This window comes from Halichoerus grypus, chromosome 11 (assembly GCF_964656455.1).
Source record: "Halichoerus grypus chromosome 11, mHalGry1.hap1.1, whole genome shotgun sequence".
NCBI classification, from domain to species: domain Eukaryota; kingdom Metazoa; phylum Chordata; class Mammalia; order Carnivora; family Phocidae; genus Halichoerus; species Halichoerus grypus.
The window spans coordinates 10,701,373-10,719,991 of record NC_135722.1 but is presented as its reverse complement, the minus strand read 5'-3'; the positions used below and the strand labels follow the sequence as shown (position 1 = coordinate 10,719,991).

The window sequence follows — 18,619 nt, the reverse complement described above, 5'->3', positions numbered from 1 at the left end:
CTATAGTGATGCTAAATATTCTCCCCAAGTCACTCATGGTGTTTCCACTATCAACTGTGAGAATTTTTATACATATAAAAAAGGGCTAATTATTTTTTATTATTTTCCTTTTTTCTCAAACGTGAATAGCAATCTAGATATAACTTCCTCATTACTTTATATATGAATTCTGTAATTCTGTGTCTTTTATTTAAGCATAACAGAATGATTAATCTTAATCTTGGGTGCCTTTAGGCCTGTACCCTTTCTTTGGCATTTCTCAAAGGTGCTGTTTAATATATGAAACTTATTATTTATACTTAAGTTATTAACATATTGTTTTCTCTACTGTCAATAGCTCTTGTATTCTTACCTAGCTTTTTTCTGTCTCTGTACTTTATAGAATTAAGAGATAATCAATTTTAGAAACCAAAAATCAATTTTAGAAACCAAAGATGCATTAAAATAATCAAATCATGAGATTTTAAGGGTATAGGGAATGAGCAGTCATTTACTCAAACCCTCCTTTCGAAAGGACCAAGATTCAGGGTTTAATATCATCCATTAGATGATCACCTGGCTAAGTGGCATGATTCATGTTACTGACCTAAGTAAGACCTGTTAGAAGATGTAGAACAACGTAATGTCATATCCACAAAGGATATAGTTATTAGCCAAGTTTTCTGAACACCAGAAATGCAGGAATAACGGGGAGGGGGCGGATAACAACAAAAGAACCCCTAGGAGAAGACTTTAGGATTGTGGAAGCAACTTTGGTAAGTTGTCTGATGGCAGAAAAAGTTCTTTCACATAAAGAAGAACTAGATAGCAAGTATGTGACAGAAAAAAAAAATCATGAGCCCATGATGAATTTAAGTACAAGAACTTGGTTTTGAAATGCAAACATGGCATTATGAATTGCATTGAACTGATTATGAATTGCAAATAAGTTGTTAAAAGCTTTACTGAAAATTCTCTAACACTGTTCCCTAAGTGTTCATACTTTATCATCCAGAGCCACTGTTTACTACTCAGAGAAAATAACTGTAATATGCCTATGCTTTTAGCCGTAGAGAGAGGGTTTTCACTTATGGAGGCCATTATTCAGAACAGGTAGATGCAAGCTGATGCCTTTACAAAATTAGGCACAGAAAGAAGAAAGCAATTGCTTCAGAGTTTGGGGAGGTGGTTGTAAAACAGTAGGGAAACGATCAAACTTAAGTATTTTCTTTTGAGCAAAGTGTGTATATGTGTTTTGTATTGTTTTGTAGAAGTTTGCTAATAAAAATATCACCAAAGATTAGAAGCATAATCATCTAGAGGAAATGCTGGTAGTATGGCTCCATGTATGTGTTCAAAAATCTCTACAGCAGATAGTCTTGTTTTAGGGGTAAGTAAGACTTCACTTTGACTAAATTCAGGAATATTTCGATTTACTAAGGATTATTCTTGAATCTGGAGAGGGGCATATTTGGTTAAGTCAAAAATGGGTTTAAAAAAATTTTTTTGAGTATAGTTGACACACAATGTTACATCAGTTTCAGGTATACAACATAGCGATTCGACATCTTTATACATTATGCTGTGCTCATCACAAACGTAGCTACCATCTGTCACCATACAATGCTATAACAAGATCATTGACTGTATTCCTTTTGCTGTACCTTTTATTTCTATGACTTATTCATTCCATAACTGGAATTTCCCTGTATCTCCCACTCCCCTTCACCCAAAAAATGTTTTTTTTTAATACTGATTGTCTTCTACAAATTTTAATTGATCTCATGTCTCTTCATACACAAATATGTGCTCAGATAGAAGCATACTGACTAAACCAACATACATAGGGTAGTAGATAAATCCCAGAAAGTAATAAAAGAAAAAGAAGTATTTTTTTTAAACTGGGAGAGGGATCTCTTGCTGATCTCTTTCAATTACTGTATTGATGTCTGTGCAATTTAATGATTATTAATTTGTCTCTTCAATTATAAACAGAGAGCTTAGCTATCTCTTAATAAACACCAAGGAATTATGAAGAGCATGCTCTTTCACATCTGAAAGAAAAGGAACTTTTCCACCGGATGTGAACTTTTCCTTTGAACTTGGCCGCTGTGTAGATTGTCTCCCACCTGACTGTTCAGCAGAGGTTCTTAATCTCTTTGGAGTCACAGACCCCTTCAGACATAGGAAGAAAGCTCTGGATCTTCTCCCCAGCTTCATGTATATATTGTAATCCTTTGCACTCATATTTTTGTGTGTGGAGAAGAGGCCTATGACCTCCTGAAATGCCATTCATTGGCTCGAGATTAAGAACGATTTTTAAATAAGAAAACCCATCTTGTTCTTCTCCACACACTAGCAGCCTTGCTTTCTTATAGAGTTCTTTTCAAGCTTTGTTTACTTGGATATTTCATAGTATTATATAGGACAACTGCCAATTATAAAGGGAGACACTATTTTTCAAGCTCACTTAAGAGTTGGAAAAGTCATGTGGGATTAATGTCCTTCATTCTGATGTGCTTATTCAAGAGATATTTACTGGGTTCCCACTTTTAGAGGCTGGTGACAACAGTGAGATAACTAAAGTCCAGGCTCTCAAGGATTTTGCTATCTAGTAGAGGATTTTCTCCCAATCAAATCCAAAGAATCTCTGAAGATAATGCCGTTCTTCCAAATTCGATGCAGAGGAAATCTAAAATTCTAAATCTATAAAAATGCATAAGATTGTTACTGAAAAAGTCGTCTTTCTATAATAAAAGAGAATTCTCTAAAATGTATCTTTAATATTAGCTGATTGCATTTATGTGTTTTTAGACTACTTTACAAAGAGCTGGAACTATTAAAGTTAAAGCATTAAATAGCTTCCTATTAAAGTTTATATTAAGTAAAAATAGTGTATCCTCTGAAATTTTTACTTTTATTATTTTTTTTTATTAAGTAGGCTCCACACCCAACATGGGGCTTGAACTCATGACCCTGAGATCAAGCATCACATGCCCTACCGACTGAGCCAGCCAGGTGCCCCAATCCTCTGAAATTTTTAAACAGTAATTAAAAATGTGATTCCATATATGAAATATTAGTCCACATATAAATTGAGAAATAAATTTACTGGCACATATTTACTTGGATTATAATTATCTTCTTACAAATTAAAGTTGGGTAATAATTCACCCCTCCACCAACTCATCCCCTATCCAGTGGGAAGACCTTGTACAAGCAAGTCTACATTGGATATTCTTTGTATCTCTGTGTTGAACTCTACCTCACACCAGCATGCTTGTGATAAAGATACATACCAAATGTACCTTGAAGGCAAAGGTAAACCTTCAAAAAGATGCAAAAAGTAGTTAACCTTAATAATTACTAATATACAAGAATATATTGGATACATGGTTTCCTGCATCCATATAGATTAGTAACCATATTTCCCCCCAAATACCTTCAGTATTCTCCTTTCATGCCATTACTTGATAGGTAGGGAAGATAGCCAGTATTAAGAGTCAGATTGTCAACTATTTTATGGGAGAATTGACTAGAATTATTATTGAACAGTCTGATGCTCCACGAATGGTTGACTCCTATTTGGTAAACCTCAGTACTTCCTGGTTAGGGCTTTCCTTTGGGGCTAACCAGTCCAGAAAATACATGGTAAGTGCATTGCTATTTAACTTTTATCTTTCATAAAAGTATTGAATATTTCTTATAGTTAACACTTACTGGAATAATGTTATAAATTACATGGTTTTGGTACTAATATCATTTTCTTCTCACAGGCTCTCCAGATTATGATTGGCATATTTCATGTTTTCATGTGGTATTTCCTATTGATTTTGTATATGGGACAAATTAGAGGAGTCTTTGGGACGTATGAACCTGTAACTTACAAAACAGGATGTGCTTTATGGGGAATTATTGTGAGTAGAATATATTTATATGATTTAATCATTCAGTAAATACTATTCATGCCACTAGTGGAAGATAGGGAACAGTTAAGTAAATCCCATGTTGGTAATATTCAAAATCAAATTCTTTTTTTCAACACATGTTTTTTTAGTACCTTTAACTTACCAGTGCTGTTACAAGAAATGTGGATACAGGAGGGAATACACAATGACAACCGTAGGTTGGATTGTCTTTAGATATGTGAAAGACAAAGAATCTTAACCATAATATCCATTAGCATGGTTAATTTTCATATTTAGGATCCTTACCTTCTTCACACAATGCGCCTACTCACACATTTTCTAAATTTGTCATTACCTGCATTCTTTGGTTTCTAGAGCCATAAGTTAGTAGGAAAATTTGAAAAGTATGGCATCCTCAAAGCTGAGTGAACAAATAGGGAAAGATAAACTATATTAAATTCTGTTATTTTGCCAAATAAGGCTGAGAATTGACCATTGGAGTTAGCAATAAATTTGACAAGTAGTTTCAGTGGAATGGTGAAGCAAAACCTGACTGGAGTTGGTTTAAGAAATAATGGGAGGAGAAGACTATAGAGACAGCAAATAAAACTCCTTTAAGGACTCTGGTGTAATATGGCATTGAGAAATGAAGTAGTAGTGGGAAGAAGTTTGGATCAAGACAAGGTTTGCTTATTTGTTTCAGTAAGTTGGAAGTATCATGTCTTTTACTGAGGGGACTGAGCCAGAAGAGGGAAAATCAATATGAAATAAATGGAGGGAAGGAGGGATTATTAGAATCCTGTACTGGGGTAAGCAAGAGGTGATGAATTTTAATACACAAATACTTAGGTTCATGGACAGTTCATCTCTAGCAGTGGATCTCAATTAGAGGTGGTTTTGCCCCTCAGAGGACATTTGGTGATGTCTGGAGACATTTTTGGTTTTCACAGCTGGGGTAGGCATCTAGTAGGCTGAAGCTAATATCCTACAAAGTATAGGTTAGCCCTCATAAGAAAGAATTATCCATATTTAATGTAAATAGTGCAAAGGTGGGTAACAGGATGGAAAGGTGGAGAAACAAAGAGAAAGGACAAATTTTGATAGGTAGGTAGATGGGATATTGGGAGCTTGTGGAACTTTTCTTCTGATGGCTTCAAATACCTCAGTGAATTAAGAAGCCAGATCATGAGCTGAGAAGGAGAATGGGATAATGAATTGGTTGTTTGAAGAGAGGATATGAAATAGTCACCTAGAAAAAGAGAGTGTATGCATTGTGGAAAAGTAGTTAGACTTTCACTAAGATTAAGAGCTCACTTAAGCTTTAGGAACAGAATGTGTGTAGTGAGATATGGGTCAAGATGGTTGTGTGTCTTTCTCAAGTCCTGTTTGGCTGCATGGGTTCAGGCATTCAGTGAGAAGGAGAACTGCATTTAATCAGGATTTGGGTTTAACCATGCATCTGTGATCAAACAAGAACAGTGCAAAGGAGTTGAAAGTGTATATAAGTGAGTGTAATAGTTAACCATGAAATTTAAGCTGGTGAAGTAGGGAATATAACAGAGAGGTGAGGGGCTTGATTATAGATCCAGACGGGTTCAAAGAATTGTTAAAGTTGTGATACTACAGGACATGATGTAGAAAGATAGAAGCTGGTGGTCATAGTGGGATACTTGGAAATGAGATTTGAAAGATGTCATCCTTATTGGCAGAAAGAAGCACAAGAGAATGAATATGGGAGTGAGTGACTGAGCTAGGATGGGGTCAGAGGATTAGAGAAGAGAAATTCAAAGAAACATAAGACCCAGGTATTAGAAGGATCATAATCACACCAAGGTTTAAGAGGTGTTAGAGAGAGAGTGAGACAGAAATTAAAATCACCAAGACTAGAGTGACCAAGTCATCAGTTGATGACTTCAACCAGGCTGGATAGTGGTGATAGAATCTGATGACATTTGATTCGAAGCTGGAGGAGAGGGAAGGTATAAGGGCTAGAAGAGAAAATGGCCACCACTTGAGAGGGCTACAGAGAAAGCAGTGGCCCCTAGGAGATCCTCTGCCTTTATACATTGGCTCACAATTGTCAGAGCATTGCTTTAGAAAACAATAGTGAATTTGCAGACAAAATCCAGATAATGATTCATGTCCCTCAGTGTTTAATTGTACATGTTATAAAAATAGCATGTGTAGGGCGCCTGGGTGGCTCAGTTGGTTAAGCAACTGCCTTCGGCTCAGGTCATGATCCTGGAGTCCCGGGATCGAGTCCCGCATCGGGCTCCCTGCTCGGCAGGGAGTCTGCTTCTCCCTCTGACCCTCCTCCCTCTCATGCTCTCTGTCTCTCATTCTCTCTCTCTCAAATAAATAAATAAAATCTTTAGAAAAAAAAAAATAGCATGTGTAGCTCCTAGAATAAATTATCTAAAATTTCAGTTAAATTTAATCCAATGCAAAACTGTCATAAACTTTGAAAGGCATTTTGTGAAGCACATGGTTTGGTGATCTAGCTACAGTGCACTCCAGTTTATAATTCAACTTTATGTTCTTCCTTTCACTGTGTACCTCCTTAGAAATCTCAGCTTTTATTACAGAATGAAGTGCTGTGTGTGTAAATTTAAGTTATCCTGGAGGAGTTAGTAAGCTTTAAGGTTTGGCCTTCCTATAAATGGTATAGCATGAATGCTGTTTTTCCACAGATTATCATTTGACTTAGATCTTTGTAAAATCCACTAAAACAGATAAGACAAAAGGAATGTTCCAAGGGAAGTATGCAGCTCACCTTCAAACAATATGGCATAACTTTACACTTCTGGGAAATAGACAAAGTAACCTGGTGTGAAATAATGGAAACTCTTTTTAAAAAAGGCAAAAACATGAATTACAGTTATTACTTTAATAATGGCCACAGTCTCAAGAGATATATTTTGTACAAACACAGTTTGGAATAGACTCATGAACCACTTTTTTCACATTTGGATATGTATACAATAATTGCAATCAGTGGCTTCATTTTATTAGGAAGGATAGCATTTGAAATGATAATCAAATGAGTTCAAAAAGCATGCACAGATATAAGCAAACTTGGCCCCTGATTCAGGACTCTTTAAGTCATCTTTGGTATACACCACAACCTGAATTCTGCCCACTGTCCCCTATGTTTCTGTGATTAGGGACCCAGCTATTAGCTTTCAGTTCATGACTATATGATGGAAACTTGTCCTGACCCCTTCTACTGAAACTTCTTTATATTTTGTTACTCTTGGTATTCTAAAAATAACTGACCTGGAAGAGGGAGTTGTTAAAAATACATCTTAAGTTTATGAGCATTATCAATGAGTATTTATAAATATGTTTTTATATCCAGTTTATCATTGCAGGAGTCTCCATACTAAGAGTAGTAAGGCATCCAACTCAAGGCATGGTAAGTGGAGATGCTTCGGGTATCCTAGAAATCACTTGTCACAAAGCTAAGTAGGTTTTAGTGAGTACCTAAGCAATGAAGGAATCTACCCTACTTTTAAAATAATTAAGTGAAAATCTAGGAGCACATAACTTAATGTAGACAAACTTTCTATATTAATTAGAATCATTATGTAAAAGTTCTAAATTTAAATATAGGGGTTTTTTTGTTTGGTATTCTACCTTATTTTAACATTGTATGAACTTTACTAGTGAAAAAATTTAATAGGACCTAATAATGCCTTTATATATAGATAAAATATTACTGTAAAACTTCATTTTCCTAACTACCTAGTTTGGGAACAGGATTATATCTTATAATAAGATAGAGGATCTGTCCAGAAGATCCATCTATGGTATAGATAAGATATTGGAAAGAAAAAAATCTTAAGACTCTTAGAGCTAAGAAATCAATGAGTCTGATCTCACAATTGTACAGATAAAAACATATCCAAAGATATTGATGGATTTCCCTAGAGAATGAAAATCCTGGATTAAAAATCATTGAATCTTATTTGGCTTGTTTCTACAAGCAGTCATTTTCCATCTTTTTTTGTTTCTTTTTCCATTTTACAGTGGATCTCCTTTTGTTCAAATCCCATCTTAACAATCTTTCTTCCATATGACTCAGAAGATTGTAAAATACATTTTTTAGCCCAAATGGAAGATTGATGCTTACTGATGTGATATTTCACTGGTCCCTCCAGATTAACTGGGTTTCACGTAAACCAGGAAAATATTTGATTCTAATGGCAAGCATTCCAGCACCTCTAAAGCTTCAGAAACTAGATCAGAGTTTTGACGAAATGATTTTTTTTTTCAGCAATACAAACTGTTTAACCTAAGTGTTTATTCAGAATATAACAAGCTTACCATGTATCTTCTTTTCAGATTACATTTGCTTTGATCATGAACATCTTCTGCATAATTGTTGCAGTTATTGCATCAATTCTAACAACAATTGAGTTGTCTTCTTTTAATTCCGTGTCATATAGGAATTATGGACAAGCAGTAAGTGACCATTCAAACAATTCTCTTCCAAGGTTTTAAAGCCTTTGGAGGTAAAATAAGACTTTTATTAATCTTCAAGAAATTCTTTGCTTTAAGTAGTAAGCTCTTGATTGAAAGTTTCAATTCAGAAGTAATTCTAACATGATTTTTTGGTAAATATTAATAGAATGTTTGAATTCCTGACATGCCCAATTAAAATAGAGCAAGTAGATAACGTGAAGGCTTCAGTGATAAATGTATATGCATTAGGCATGGGGTCACTGATGATTCTCTTAATGAAATAAATGTATAATCCTAGACCCTAAAACCATTCCCAAAATCAACAAAAGAATTCTGTTACTGATGCATATATTTGGAATTGTAGACACCTGGTAATTTCTGGTTTAACACAGAGCTTTTCATACACAGCCTATTTTTTTTTAAGATTTATTTATTTATTTTAGAAAGAGAGAGAGCGCAAGTGGTGGGAGAGGCAGAGGGAGAGAGAATGTCCTCAAGCAGACTCCCCATTGATCATGGAGCCCAATGTGGGGCTCCATCCCAAGACCCTAAGATCATGACCTGAACCAAAAGCAAGAGTTGGATGCTCAACCAACTGAGCCACCCAGGCGCCCCCATACATAGCTTATTTTTGTGTCTCACATGAATTTTGTTTTATGTGTTCAAATGCTACATATGTGTGAACCTGTCTTGTTTCCATTTAATTAAATATCCAATCACATACTTTGTACCAGAGAAGTAACTGTATTTCTTCTTAAGATAGTAACATTCTCCAGTAAATGTGAATATCTTTACTGATATCACAACTGATTTATTTCAATTGTGTTGGCTTTAAATTCAGAATTACAGAATATTAGTGCTGCAAAGGACATTCAAATGAGAATACATTAGAGTAGAGCTCCTCTTTATTGTTGAACAACAAAACAAAAAATAGCAACTTGAAAGTTTAAATTCAAAAATAATTCTAATGAGAAGACTCATTGTAGATGAGGCATAATCTTCCTGCTCCCCCTACCTCAACTTTCTTCTCTCTATACCTGCACTATATTGTAAAGGGGCCATCAGTCGAAGGAATCCAAGCATGAAGAACAAAAGCCTAGAGGACAATGAAAGGATGAGAGAAGATGCAATAGTACCCCAAAAGGGATTGTGTGTAATGAATGATGGATTGATTTAAATAAGTATGCATCAGATTTTCCCTATACATTGTAAGAAAATTCTCCATTTTCCCTGGAAATTCATTCTGGGAATCTTCAGTTCTAATTTTGGTGGCAGAGATAAAGAAGAAGAATTAGGTTATTAAGTGGAGGATTGTTCCAAATTATATTGAACTGACCACTCTTATTCATAAGCTTATAATCATCAGTTTAAGATAATAATGGCGTAATTTCCAGGACTCTCCTTTTGCAAACAGTATTACAAACCACTGTAGACTGTATTTATCTGAACTCAGTATTAACGGTCAATTTCACAGTCTCCCAAATGCACAAGTTTCAGTTTTGTTTGTGGTGATTAATTACATGAATGAACTTATATATTAGACCTACAGCTCTAACCCACAATCTTCTCTTAGAGGGATTATAGAATCCTGTTCTACATTTACTAAGGCAGCCAACATTTTACAAGATTTTCCAAATGCCAGCTTTTCTAATATAAGCAAGCTGCTTGGCTAAACCCATAAACTCATCAAGTTATCAGTGTTCCCAGGTAGGTTCAGCTATCCCAAAAAGTGCATGCCTCTGAAACATACTTCTCTTATAGCAAAATGGTTGATATTCTAAATCCAGAACCAGACTGACTTTGTTCAAACACTGTCTTCAGGACTCACTGTATGTGACCCTGTGGACAAGTTTCTCAACTTCCCTATTCCTGAGTTTCTTTATGTGTCAGTAGAGAAAGTGCCAACACGTACCTGTGAAACTGTTTGTCTCCCAGACTCCAGGCCTGTTCTTCTAATGGCCAGCTTGATGTTTCCACTTCGATATGCTTCTGTTGTCACCATCTCAAATTCAACAGATATAAAATGGAAAAAGTTTGCCTCCTCAAAAGTACTGTGCTGCAAGACTCCCTTATTTCAGCCTCTAAAGCTGAAAACCTTGATGTAATCCTTCACCCTTCTCTCCACTATCTTCCCAATTACCAATTATTGCTTGCTTATTATTCACTTTAATTTTTATTAACTAGGACTCTCTTAGTTGTAAGTGACAGGAAATACAACCCAAATTGACTTAAGCAAGAAATGGGCACTTACTGACTTGCGCTGGACTCAAAGGCTTAAACCGCCTGTCGAGAACTCAGTCACTCTCTCCGTTGTTTGCCTCTTTGAACTTCTCTGGCAGATACCTTGCTATTTTCAGGGGCAGAATTTGAGAATAACACTAACAAATACAAGTTAAGGAATGTGGACAAAATGACTTTTTACAATCTTGGCAACAAAGAGGTCACCAGTACTTCTCAGCTAAAATGCTACAATTATGTTTCTGCCAACAAAATTAAATCAGAATTCTGATAAGGTAACTTGATATTTCACACCCCCTATAGCCTTTTCTTTATCCTCCTGGTACTATCATATACTCCCTATACCTGAGTTAAACTCGCTTTATCATTTTCTTACAACATGTTCATTCTTGCATTCATTTTTTTCTTCACATTATCAAACCACAGGTCATGTGATATGTATTTTAACTTTATTATTGTTTCTATTTTATGTCTCCATTTCTTAATTATTTTGTCACACTTTTAATTTATGCTATTACATTTTTTTCTGGAGCAAGATAAGTTACAAAAAAACTAGTAAATGAAAATTTAAAGCTGCTTAGAATGTTGCTTCCCTCCATTTTTCTCAGTCTTACTCTTATTTACAATGTCTTACCTCTTTATGAAGCCTTCCTGGATATGAATGGCTTAGGGCAAACCTCCTGTCCCCTAAAATTCCTGAGCAAGTTTTTATCCATTCTGACATATTTAACCTTATTATATGTTACCTTATATTATCTTTCTGTCTTTTCTACTTGAATATAAACCTTGAGAAAGCAGGAATTTTTTGTCATTTCATTCTTACTGTCTACTCCCTACCACCTAATAGTTTCTCACGTAAAAGATATTAAATAAACCCGGGGCACCTGGGTGGCTCAGTTGGTTAAGCAACTGCCTTCGGCTCAGGTCATGATCCTGGAGTCCCGGGATCGAGTCCCGCATCGGGCTCCCTGCTCGGCAGGGAGTCTGCTTCTCCCTCTGACCCTCCTCCCTCTCATGCTCTCTGTCTCTCATTCTCTATCAAATAAATAAATAAAATCTTTAAAAAAAAAAAGATATTAAATAAACCCAAAAACGGAAAAGGTGGAAGAGAAAGTATTGAAGGAGAGAGATTGTAATGTTATTCTTTCCAGGTCTGAATATCATTCTTGTCTTTCTATAGCCAGCACAAAAACTACATTTATTTTCAGGATTAGGACCAATATCATTCATCCTGATATGTAGTTGAAAATATCTTTCTGATCACAACAGAAGGGATCTGCTTTATTATCCCATCAAAATCATAATCACTGTATACTTCCAAGTGAGATGTTGTTTGAGGATTTACTCATCCTTCCACATCATGTTACAGCAATTTCTATGTGAGATTTTTATCACTGCACATACAAATTTCAGTAAGTCTGTAATTAGTAATAATTGTTTTAATACATGAGAATTGCTTGATAAAATCCCTTAGTAGCTATCTTATCACTGGAGATAGAGTCAAATCTTATTGACCGAAGAGCTTGGATAGATGCCGGGAATGGCCAGCAATCCCTGTACCAATGGATGAACGATGACTCCAAACTTCGCTGTGAAAGAGAGGAGAAGGCAAGGGGGTCAGTGCTCAGAGATGAAGACCCTTTGCCCTTCTATTCTCCCACTTTTATTGGTCCTTCAGGATAATCATAAATCTTAATCACTGTTTCTTAAGCATGTGATGTGTGACAAGGGGTCTTACTGCAACTAGGAGGATCTGTTTATGGGAATGATATGATCTGCTAATCTGCATGTTCTACAAGTTCTGCTAAACATAGCCTAGGGGACAGTGCATACACCTCTTAGATCACAGGGCAGCTGTTTGGGCTAAGAAGGCTTCGGGGAAGGCAACTCCCCACGGCATTCCTGTGGCAGAGTGGTCACGCAGGCCTCAGCATTCCAAAGGCCTATGCCCTTCTCCGAAACCTTCGCTCACCCCCAGTGGCCTCTGTGTTACATTTTAGCAAGCCAGGTATTATGGATGATTTCATGCTCTACATTAACCCCAACAGATAGAGACTCTGTCATGAAGAGAATAATGAGAATGAAGAGTTGTAAGAAGTGAGACAAGAATGCTGAGTGAAGACCACCAGTGGAAGCTGAAGATAATGAGCTGGGGGAATTAAGGGTAGGAAAAGTGGAGTGGAAGGCAAAGTAGTAGAGATGACTAGGGAAGTCGAATGGTGAAAGCAGCTTATTTATTTTTCCTATTTTCCTTGACTCTCATAGTAGGAGCTCCTTCTGTGAACATATTTATATTATACTTATTAAAGATAATAATGCAAGATTTCTCCCTATTTTCTGGTTTCAGAAACTTGGAAGGGAAGTTTCACGGATTTTACTGATGTCTTACCCCTTGGAATTTTCTATTGCATTAACATACTCAATCTTTGGCTGTATTGGTTTGGTAAGTGTTTATCTACTCTGGCAAATCAAGAGATGCTGATTTCTAGCACATACAATCTATAAGAAGATAATACAGTATGTTAGAACTCATGAAAATGGAATATGTCACAATATTTCCTTTAAAATTTTCCCTTATTTTTATTGGTTATAAAGTTATGAAAGTAATACACGAAACTATAAAGTAAAATTATAGAGTAAAAAGTTATTGTCCTCTTACTGTAGTCCTCATCATACCCACCCATCCAAATCTAAACAAAAAGACACAAACACACAGACACACTATACACAGTTTTCTTGTTTACTAATTGTGTGATCATATTCATATTGTTTGTCACGTGATTTTTCTCAACTATCATAAACATCTTTTCATTATAAAACAAAACAATACCTTTTAGTAGCATCATACTTTTCCTTAGTATTTATTTTGACATTTTTTCTTGCTGCGTCTTTAGTTTTTTCCAGTTTTTTTTTATTATAAACAATGATCTTTACGTGTACGACTAAGTATTTCTGTAGGTATTTGATTCCTAGAAGTGTAATGACAAGTTTGATAACATCCCTAAATGCTGTAATAATACACAGTACTACAAAAGTTTATGAGAATGATTATTTTATACAAGCTTTAAAAAAAACTAGATATCAGGGTACCTGGGTAGCTCAGTTGGTTAAGCGTCCAACTCTTGATTTCTGATCAGGTCATGATCTCAGGGTCATGAGATCAAAGCCTGCGTAGGGCTCTGCACTGGGTGTGGAGCCTGCTTAAGATTCTCTCTCTCTCTTTCTCTGCCCCGCTCCACCCCACTCTTGCATGCTGTGCTCTCTCTTTCTCTTTCAAGAAAAAAAGAAAAAAGAAACTAGATATCTACATTCATTCATTCATTCACAAATATTTATGGAGGGCCTACTATTTACTAGGCATTATAATAGGCACTAAGGATGCAATGATTAACAAGACAACATCCCTACCATCAGGAAGTTTCCTTTTCAGTGGAGAAGAAAGACAATTAACAAATAAATATATATCTGTATCTACATAAATATAGATATATAGTTAAGTATGTATAAATTATAAACAATGATCTTTACATGTAAAACTAGTAAGTATTTGGATTGGATTAAAGCCCACCCTAATGAGTTATTATTACTTCATTACTGTTTTAAGGACTCTATCTCCAAATACAGTCACATTCTGAGGCACTGGGAGTTAGGACTTTAACATATGAACTTTAAGGGGACACAGTGCAGCCCTTAACATGGTGTTTAAGCAAAATCTCTGACCAGTCATTGGCTGACTACTTATGCTGACCAGGGGAGAGCCCCATTAAACCAGTCTTAAAAATAAAAACATGAATTTAAAAAAATGAAAAACATAAGTAGATATATCAAAGGCCACACACTGCAAGGGACACAGACTCCACAAAATTAGTACAGGCAAGTCACAAAAGGCAGTAATAACAACCATTCTGGGGGGAAGATAAGGGAATCAGAATCCAGAGTCGCTACACTATATTGTCTAAAATATTCATTTTTCAACAACAACAATAAAAATATGACATGCAAAGAATAGGAAATGGTGACATATACACCTGAAAAAAAGCAGTCAGTAGCTACAGTTTTTTGGGGGAAGAGAATGACAAATGTTGGGCTTCACAAACAGAGACTTTAAAGAACTAAAGAAAAAATGTTAAAAAATGAACATGTTAATTAACATTAAAAATGATGATAATGATTCATCAAATAAGAGTATGAATGTCTATTGCCTTGATTGTGGTGATGGTATCATGGTATCTACATATATTTAAATTTGTCTAATTGCACCCATTAAATACGTACAGTTCTTTGGATATCAGTTATACCTCAATAAAGCTATTAATTTTTTTATAAATAATAATATAAATAAAAGAGATGCTAATTATTAAAAAGAACTAAATGGAAATTCTTTAGTAGAAATACAGTTGCCGAAATGAAAAACTCACCAGAGGGGCTGAATAGCAGACTTGTGCTGACAGAAGACAAAATTAGCAAACATGATAGAATGATATAGATCATCCAATCTGAAGAACAACAGGAAACGGAAGAAAAATTAATAGTGCCTCAGAGATCTTTGGGACACCATCCAGTACACCAACGTATGTATAAGAATCCCAGAAAATGAGGGAACAGGAAATATACTTGAAGAAATAGTGGCCAAAATTTTCCCAAATTTTATGAAAAATATTATTCTGCATATGTAAGAAGCTCAATAATCTCCAATTAGAATAATCACAAAGAGATTCACTCCTAGACACCTGAGAACCAAACTGAACTAAAAAAGAGAGAGAAAATCTTAAAAGTAGCAAGAGAAAAATGATTTCCTGTACAATAGAACCACAGTGAGATTAACAGCTGACTTCTCATCAGAAACAATAGAGGCCCGAAGGCAATGAGATGGCACATCAGAGTGTTGGAGGAAAACAGTCAAGCATGAATTCTGTATCCTTTAACTAACATTCAAACACAGAAGGCAAATAAAGACACACACAGGTGAGCAGACGGAGAATGCGTGGCTGGGAGAACTGCCTTACAAGAAACACTAAAGGAAGTTCTTTAAAAAGAAGTGATATCAGATGGAACTCAAAAACACATGAAGAAATACAGAGCATCAGTAAAGGTAATTATTGCAGATGACTATAAAAAACAATATAAATATACCTTTTGTGCTTCTCTTAACTGATTGAAAAGACAGTTGCATAAATTGCACTGGGCCCACCCAGATAATCCAAAATAATTTTATTTTAAAGTCATGTTATTATCAACCTTAATTCCATCTGTCACAACTACTCAGCTTTACCTTATAGCATGAAAGCAGCCATAGACAATATATAAATGAACGGATATGGTTTTGTTCCAGTTAAACTTTCCAAAACAGGTAGTGAAACGGATTGGGTCCATATTCCAGAGTTTGCCAGCCCCTATTCTATAGATATATATTGTCTCCTTTTTCCTCTGAAATTTTAAGAGATAAGATTATAAAATTAAAAACACTGTATTGTTGAGTATATAACATGTAGGTGTAATATATATGACAATAATAGCATAAAGGAAGGTGGAAGTAATAGAGCTACATGAGAACGAAGTTTCTATGTTTTACTGGAATTAAAGTAGCATGCACCTGAAGCAGTTTGTGATAAATTAAGATGCACATTCTAATTCCTAGACTAATGACACTAAGAACACTCAAAAAATATAGTAAGATAACAAAGAAATTAAGATAATATACAGAAAGTATTAATAGGCAAAGGAGGAACATTAAAAAACACAAGACCTATAGGAAACTAATAGCAAGGTATTAGGCATAAATCCAACCATTTCAATAATAACATTAAAATAAAACTAGACTGAGATATTCATTTCCTGACAGAATGATTAAGTTTCAAAATACAATTCTAAGTGATGATAATGCCGATGGATAAAAGAAACCTCTCACTCCTACTTGGAATATAAATTATTACAACTTTGAAAACTTTTGGGGCATTATTATGGAAAGTTGCAAATACCCTATCAGTAATTTTATTTATTTTTTATTTTTTTAAAGATTTTATTTATTTGCTAGAGAGAAAGTACAAGCAGAAGGAGTGGCAGGCAGAGGGAGAAGCAGGCTCCCCGCTGAGCAAGGAGCCCGATGCGGAACTCGATCCCAGGACCGTGGGATCATGACCCAAGCTGAAGGCAGACGCTTAACCAACTGAGCCACCCAGGCGTCCCAGTAATTTTAGTTTTTAGTATATACCCAACAGAAATATGTGTGCATATGTACTAAGATACACTTCCATGAAAATACCAATATATTCATAATAGTCCCAAAGTGGAAACACTGCAAATGGGTGAATATATTGAAGTATATTACTCTAATAAAATTCTACATAGTAATTAAAATGAACTATACCTATACTTAACAACATGGATGACTCTACCATATATAATGTTAAATATAGAAAGGCAGACCCAAAGAATGCCTACTTTATGACTCCATTCAGATGAAGTTTGAAACCAGGCAAAACTAAAGCTGAACTATAATGTTTACAGAGAGATGCAAGCTAGTAAAACTGGAAAGAAAAGAAAAGATTAATTACCTAAAGGTCAAAATCACAAGTTACTTTTGGAAGGAAGAAATGGGTAATGGGAAATATCATGATAAGGTAACCTTTGGGGTGCTGGCATCTGTTCATAGTCAAGAAGAATTTTTTGTTGTTAAAGTTTGGAAGTATGCCAAAAAGTCCCAAGTGTCTGGGGCACCTGGGTGGCTCAGTTGGTTAAACATCCAACTGTTGATTTCGGGTTGGGTCTTGATCTCAGGGTTGTGAGTTCAAGCCCCACGTTGGGCACCACACTGGATGTGGAGCCTACTTTAAAAAAAAAAAAGTTACAAATGTCTAGTAGGAATTAAGAAAGTGGGTTGAAGTATAGTTGGGACACCAAGAGGACACATGGTACTTTAACATTTTATTCTATAAACATCAGCACTTTTTATTTTTTAAAAAACTAAGTATTTGTTACATGTATGATCTTAGGAAGCATGATATGACTTATAAGAGGTTAATTTTTTTTTTCAGAGTCATCATCATAATGAAGATACTCTCACAGCTGTTACAGAGGAAGCTGAGAGCACTTTTTAAAAAACCTTAGAAATGTGAGATTTTTCCTGGTGCTCATACCTGATGTGGGCATGATATCTGTATAACAAGGCTGCTACAAAGCCCACAGATTTTGTGCAAAAGAAAATACAAACAAGTTGGATTTTTCTTCTTGGTATTCAAAAATTTCTCTGCACATATTTTTGTAGGCTCCAAGTAGAAAGTTTTTCCCTATTTAAATATATTATTACAGGAAAAATTTATTTTCTAGGTACTCTGAACCTGTCAACTCTGTCTAACTCTGAAGCTGTCAACTCTCCCTAATAGAGCTTTTGTAAGAGACCATAAAGAAAGATTTGTGATTGTCTCTAGAGTACAGGCAATAAAGACTTGGAGCACTATACTATGTAATTCTCAGGAAAACTTTAAATAATTTATGCCCCTACAAGAGTACATTTCAGTATGAGTTCTTCTACCTGAACTAGCTTCTACCTGAACAAAGTGTGAATCAAAAGTCATCCAACTCATAATCCCTTCATTGTTTTTCTTTGACTGCTCCTGTCCTCATTAAAGTTCCTTTCTGCCCTGAAAGTCTCTACTGTCTTTCTTCCCTTTCATTTTCCTGGCTTCTTATTTCTTATCATTGCTTGGATCATCTGTTCAAGCTGCTTTTCCGTAGTAAGAAGTTCCCAAAAATCTGTTCTGAATTCAGATTCCCCCTCTCTTCTAATAGGGAACAGAACTTCAGAGAGCCTTGCTCAGCAGTATTAATCATGCCACTGAGTTCATGTAGCTCTCTTTTATTTTTTTTTTTTATTTTTTTTTAGGCTGACTCAAAAGGCTTTTATTTTTAACTATTTCCTATATTATAAAATGAGATACATATCCTGCCAATGTAAAGGTCCTCATTGCCTTTTATTTTATTTTATTTTATTATGTTATATTAATCACCATACATCATTAGTTTTTTTTTCA

At 35.2% G+C, this 18,619-nt stretch overlaps 1 protein-coding gene across 1 annotated transcript; it reads left to right on the top strand.

Moving 5' to 3' along the window:
• The first annotated feature begins 1,315 nt into the window (after window positions 1-1,315).
• Window positions 1,316-17,686, top strand: MS4A13 (membrane spanning 4-domains A13). The gene is made up of 6 exons (XM_036110553.2): window positions 1,316-1,369; window positions 3,756-3,896; window positions 7,246-7,302; window positions 8,232-8,351; window positions 12,937-13,032; window positions 17,624-17,686. The coding sequence occupies exons 1-6, from the start codon at window positions 1,316-1,318 to the stop codon at window positions 17,684-17,686; spliced, it is 531 nt and encodes a 176-aa protein (XP_035966446.2).
• The last annotated feature ends 933 nt before the right edge of the window (window positions 17,687-18,619 follow it).

Coding starts and splice junctions, on each gene's coding strand:
- MS4A13 (XM_036110553.2), top strand. CDS start 1,316: ATGGCTCCATGTATGTGTTCAAAAATCTCTACAGCAGATAGTCTTGTT. Junction 3,897..7,245: donor GTGCTTTATGGGGAATTATT/GTGAGTAGAATA, acceptor TTTTATATCCAG/TTTATCATTGCAGGAGTCTC. Junction 7,303..8,231: donor GGCATCCAACTCAAGGCATG/GTAAGTGGAGAT, acceptor TCTTCTTTTCAG/ATTACATTTGCTTTGATCAT.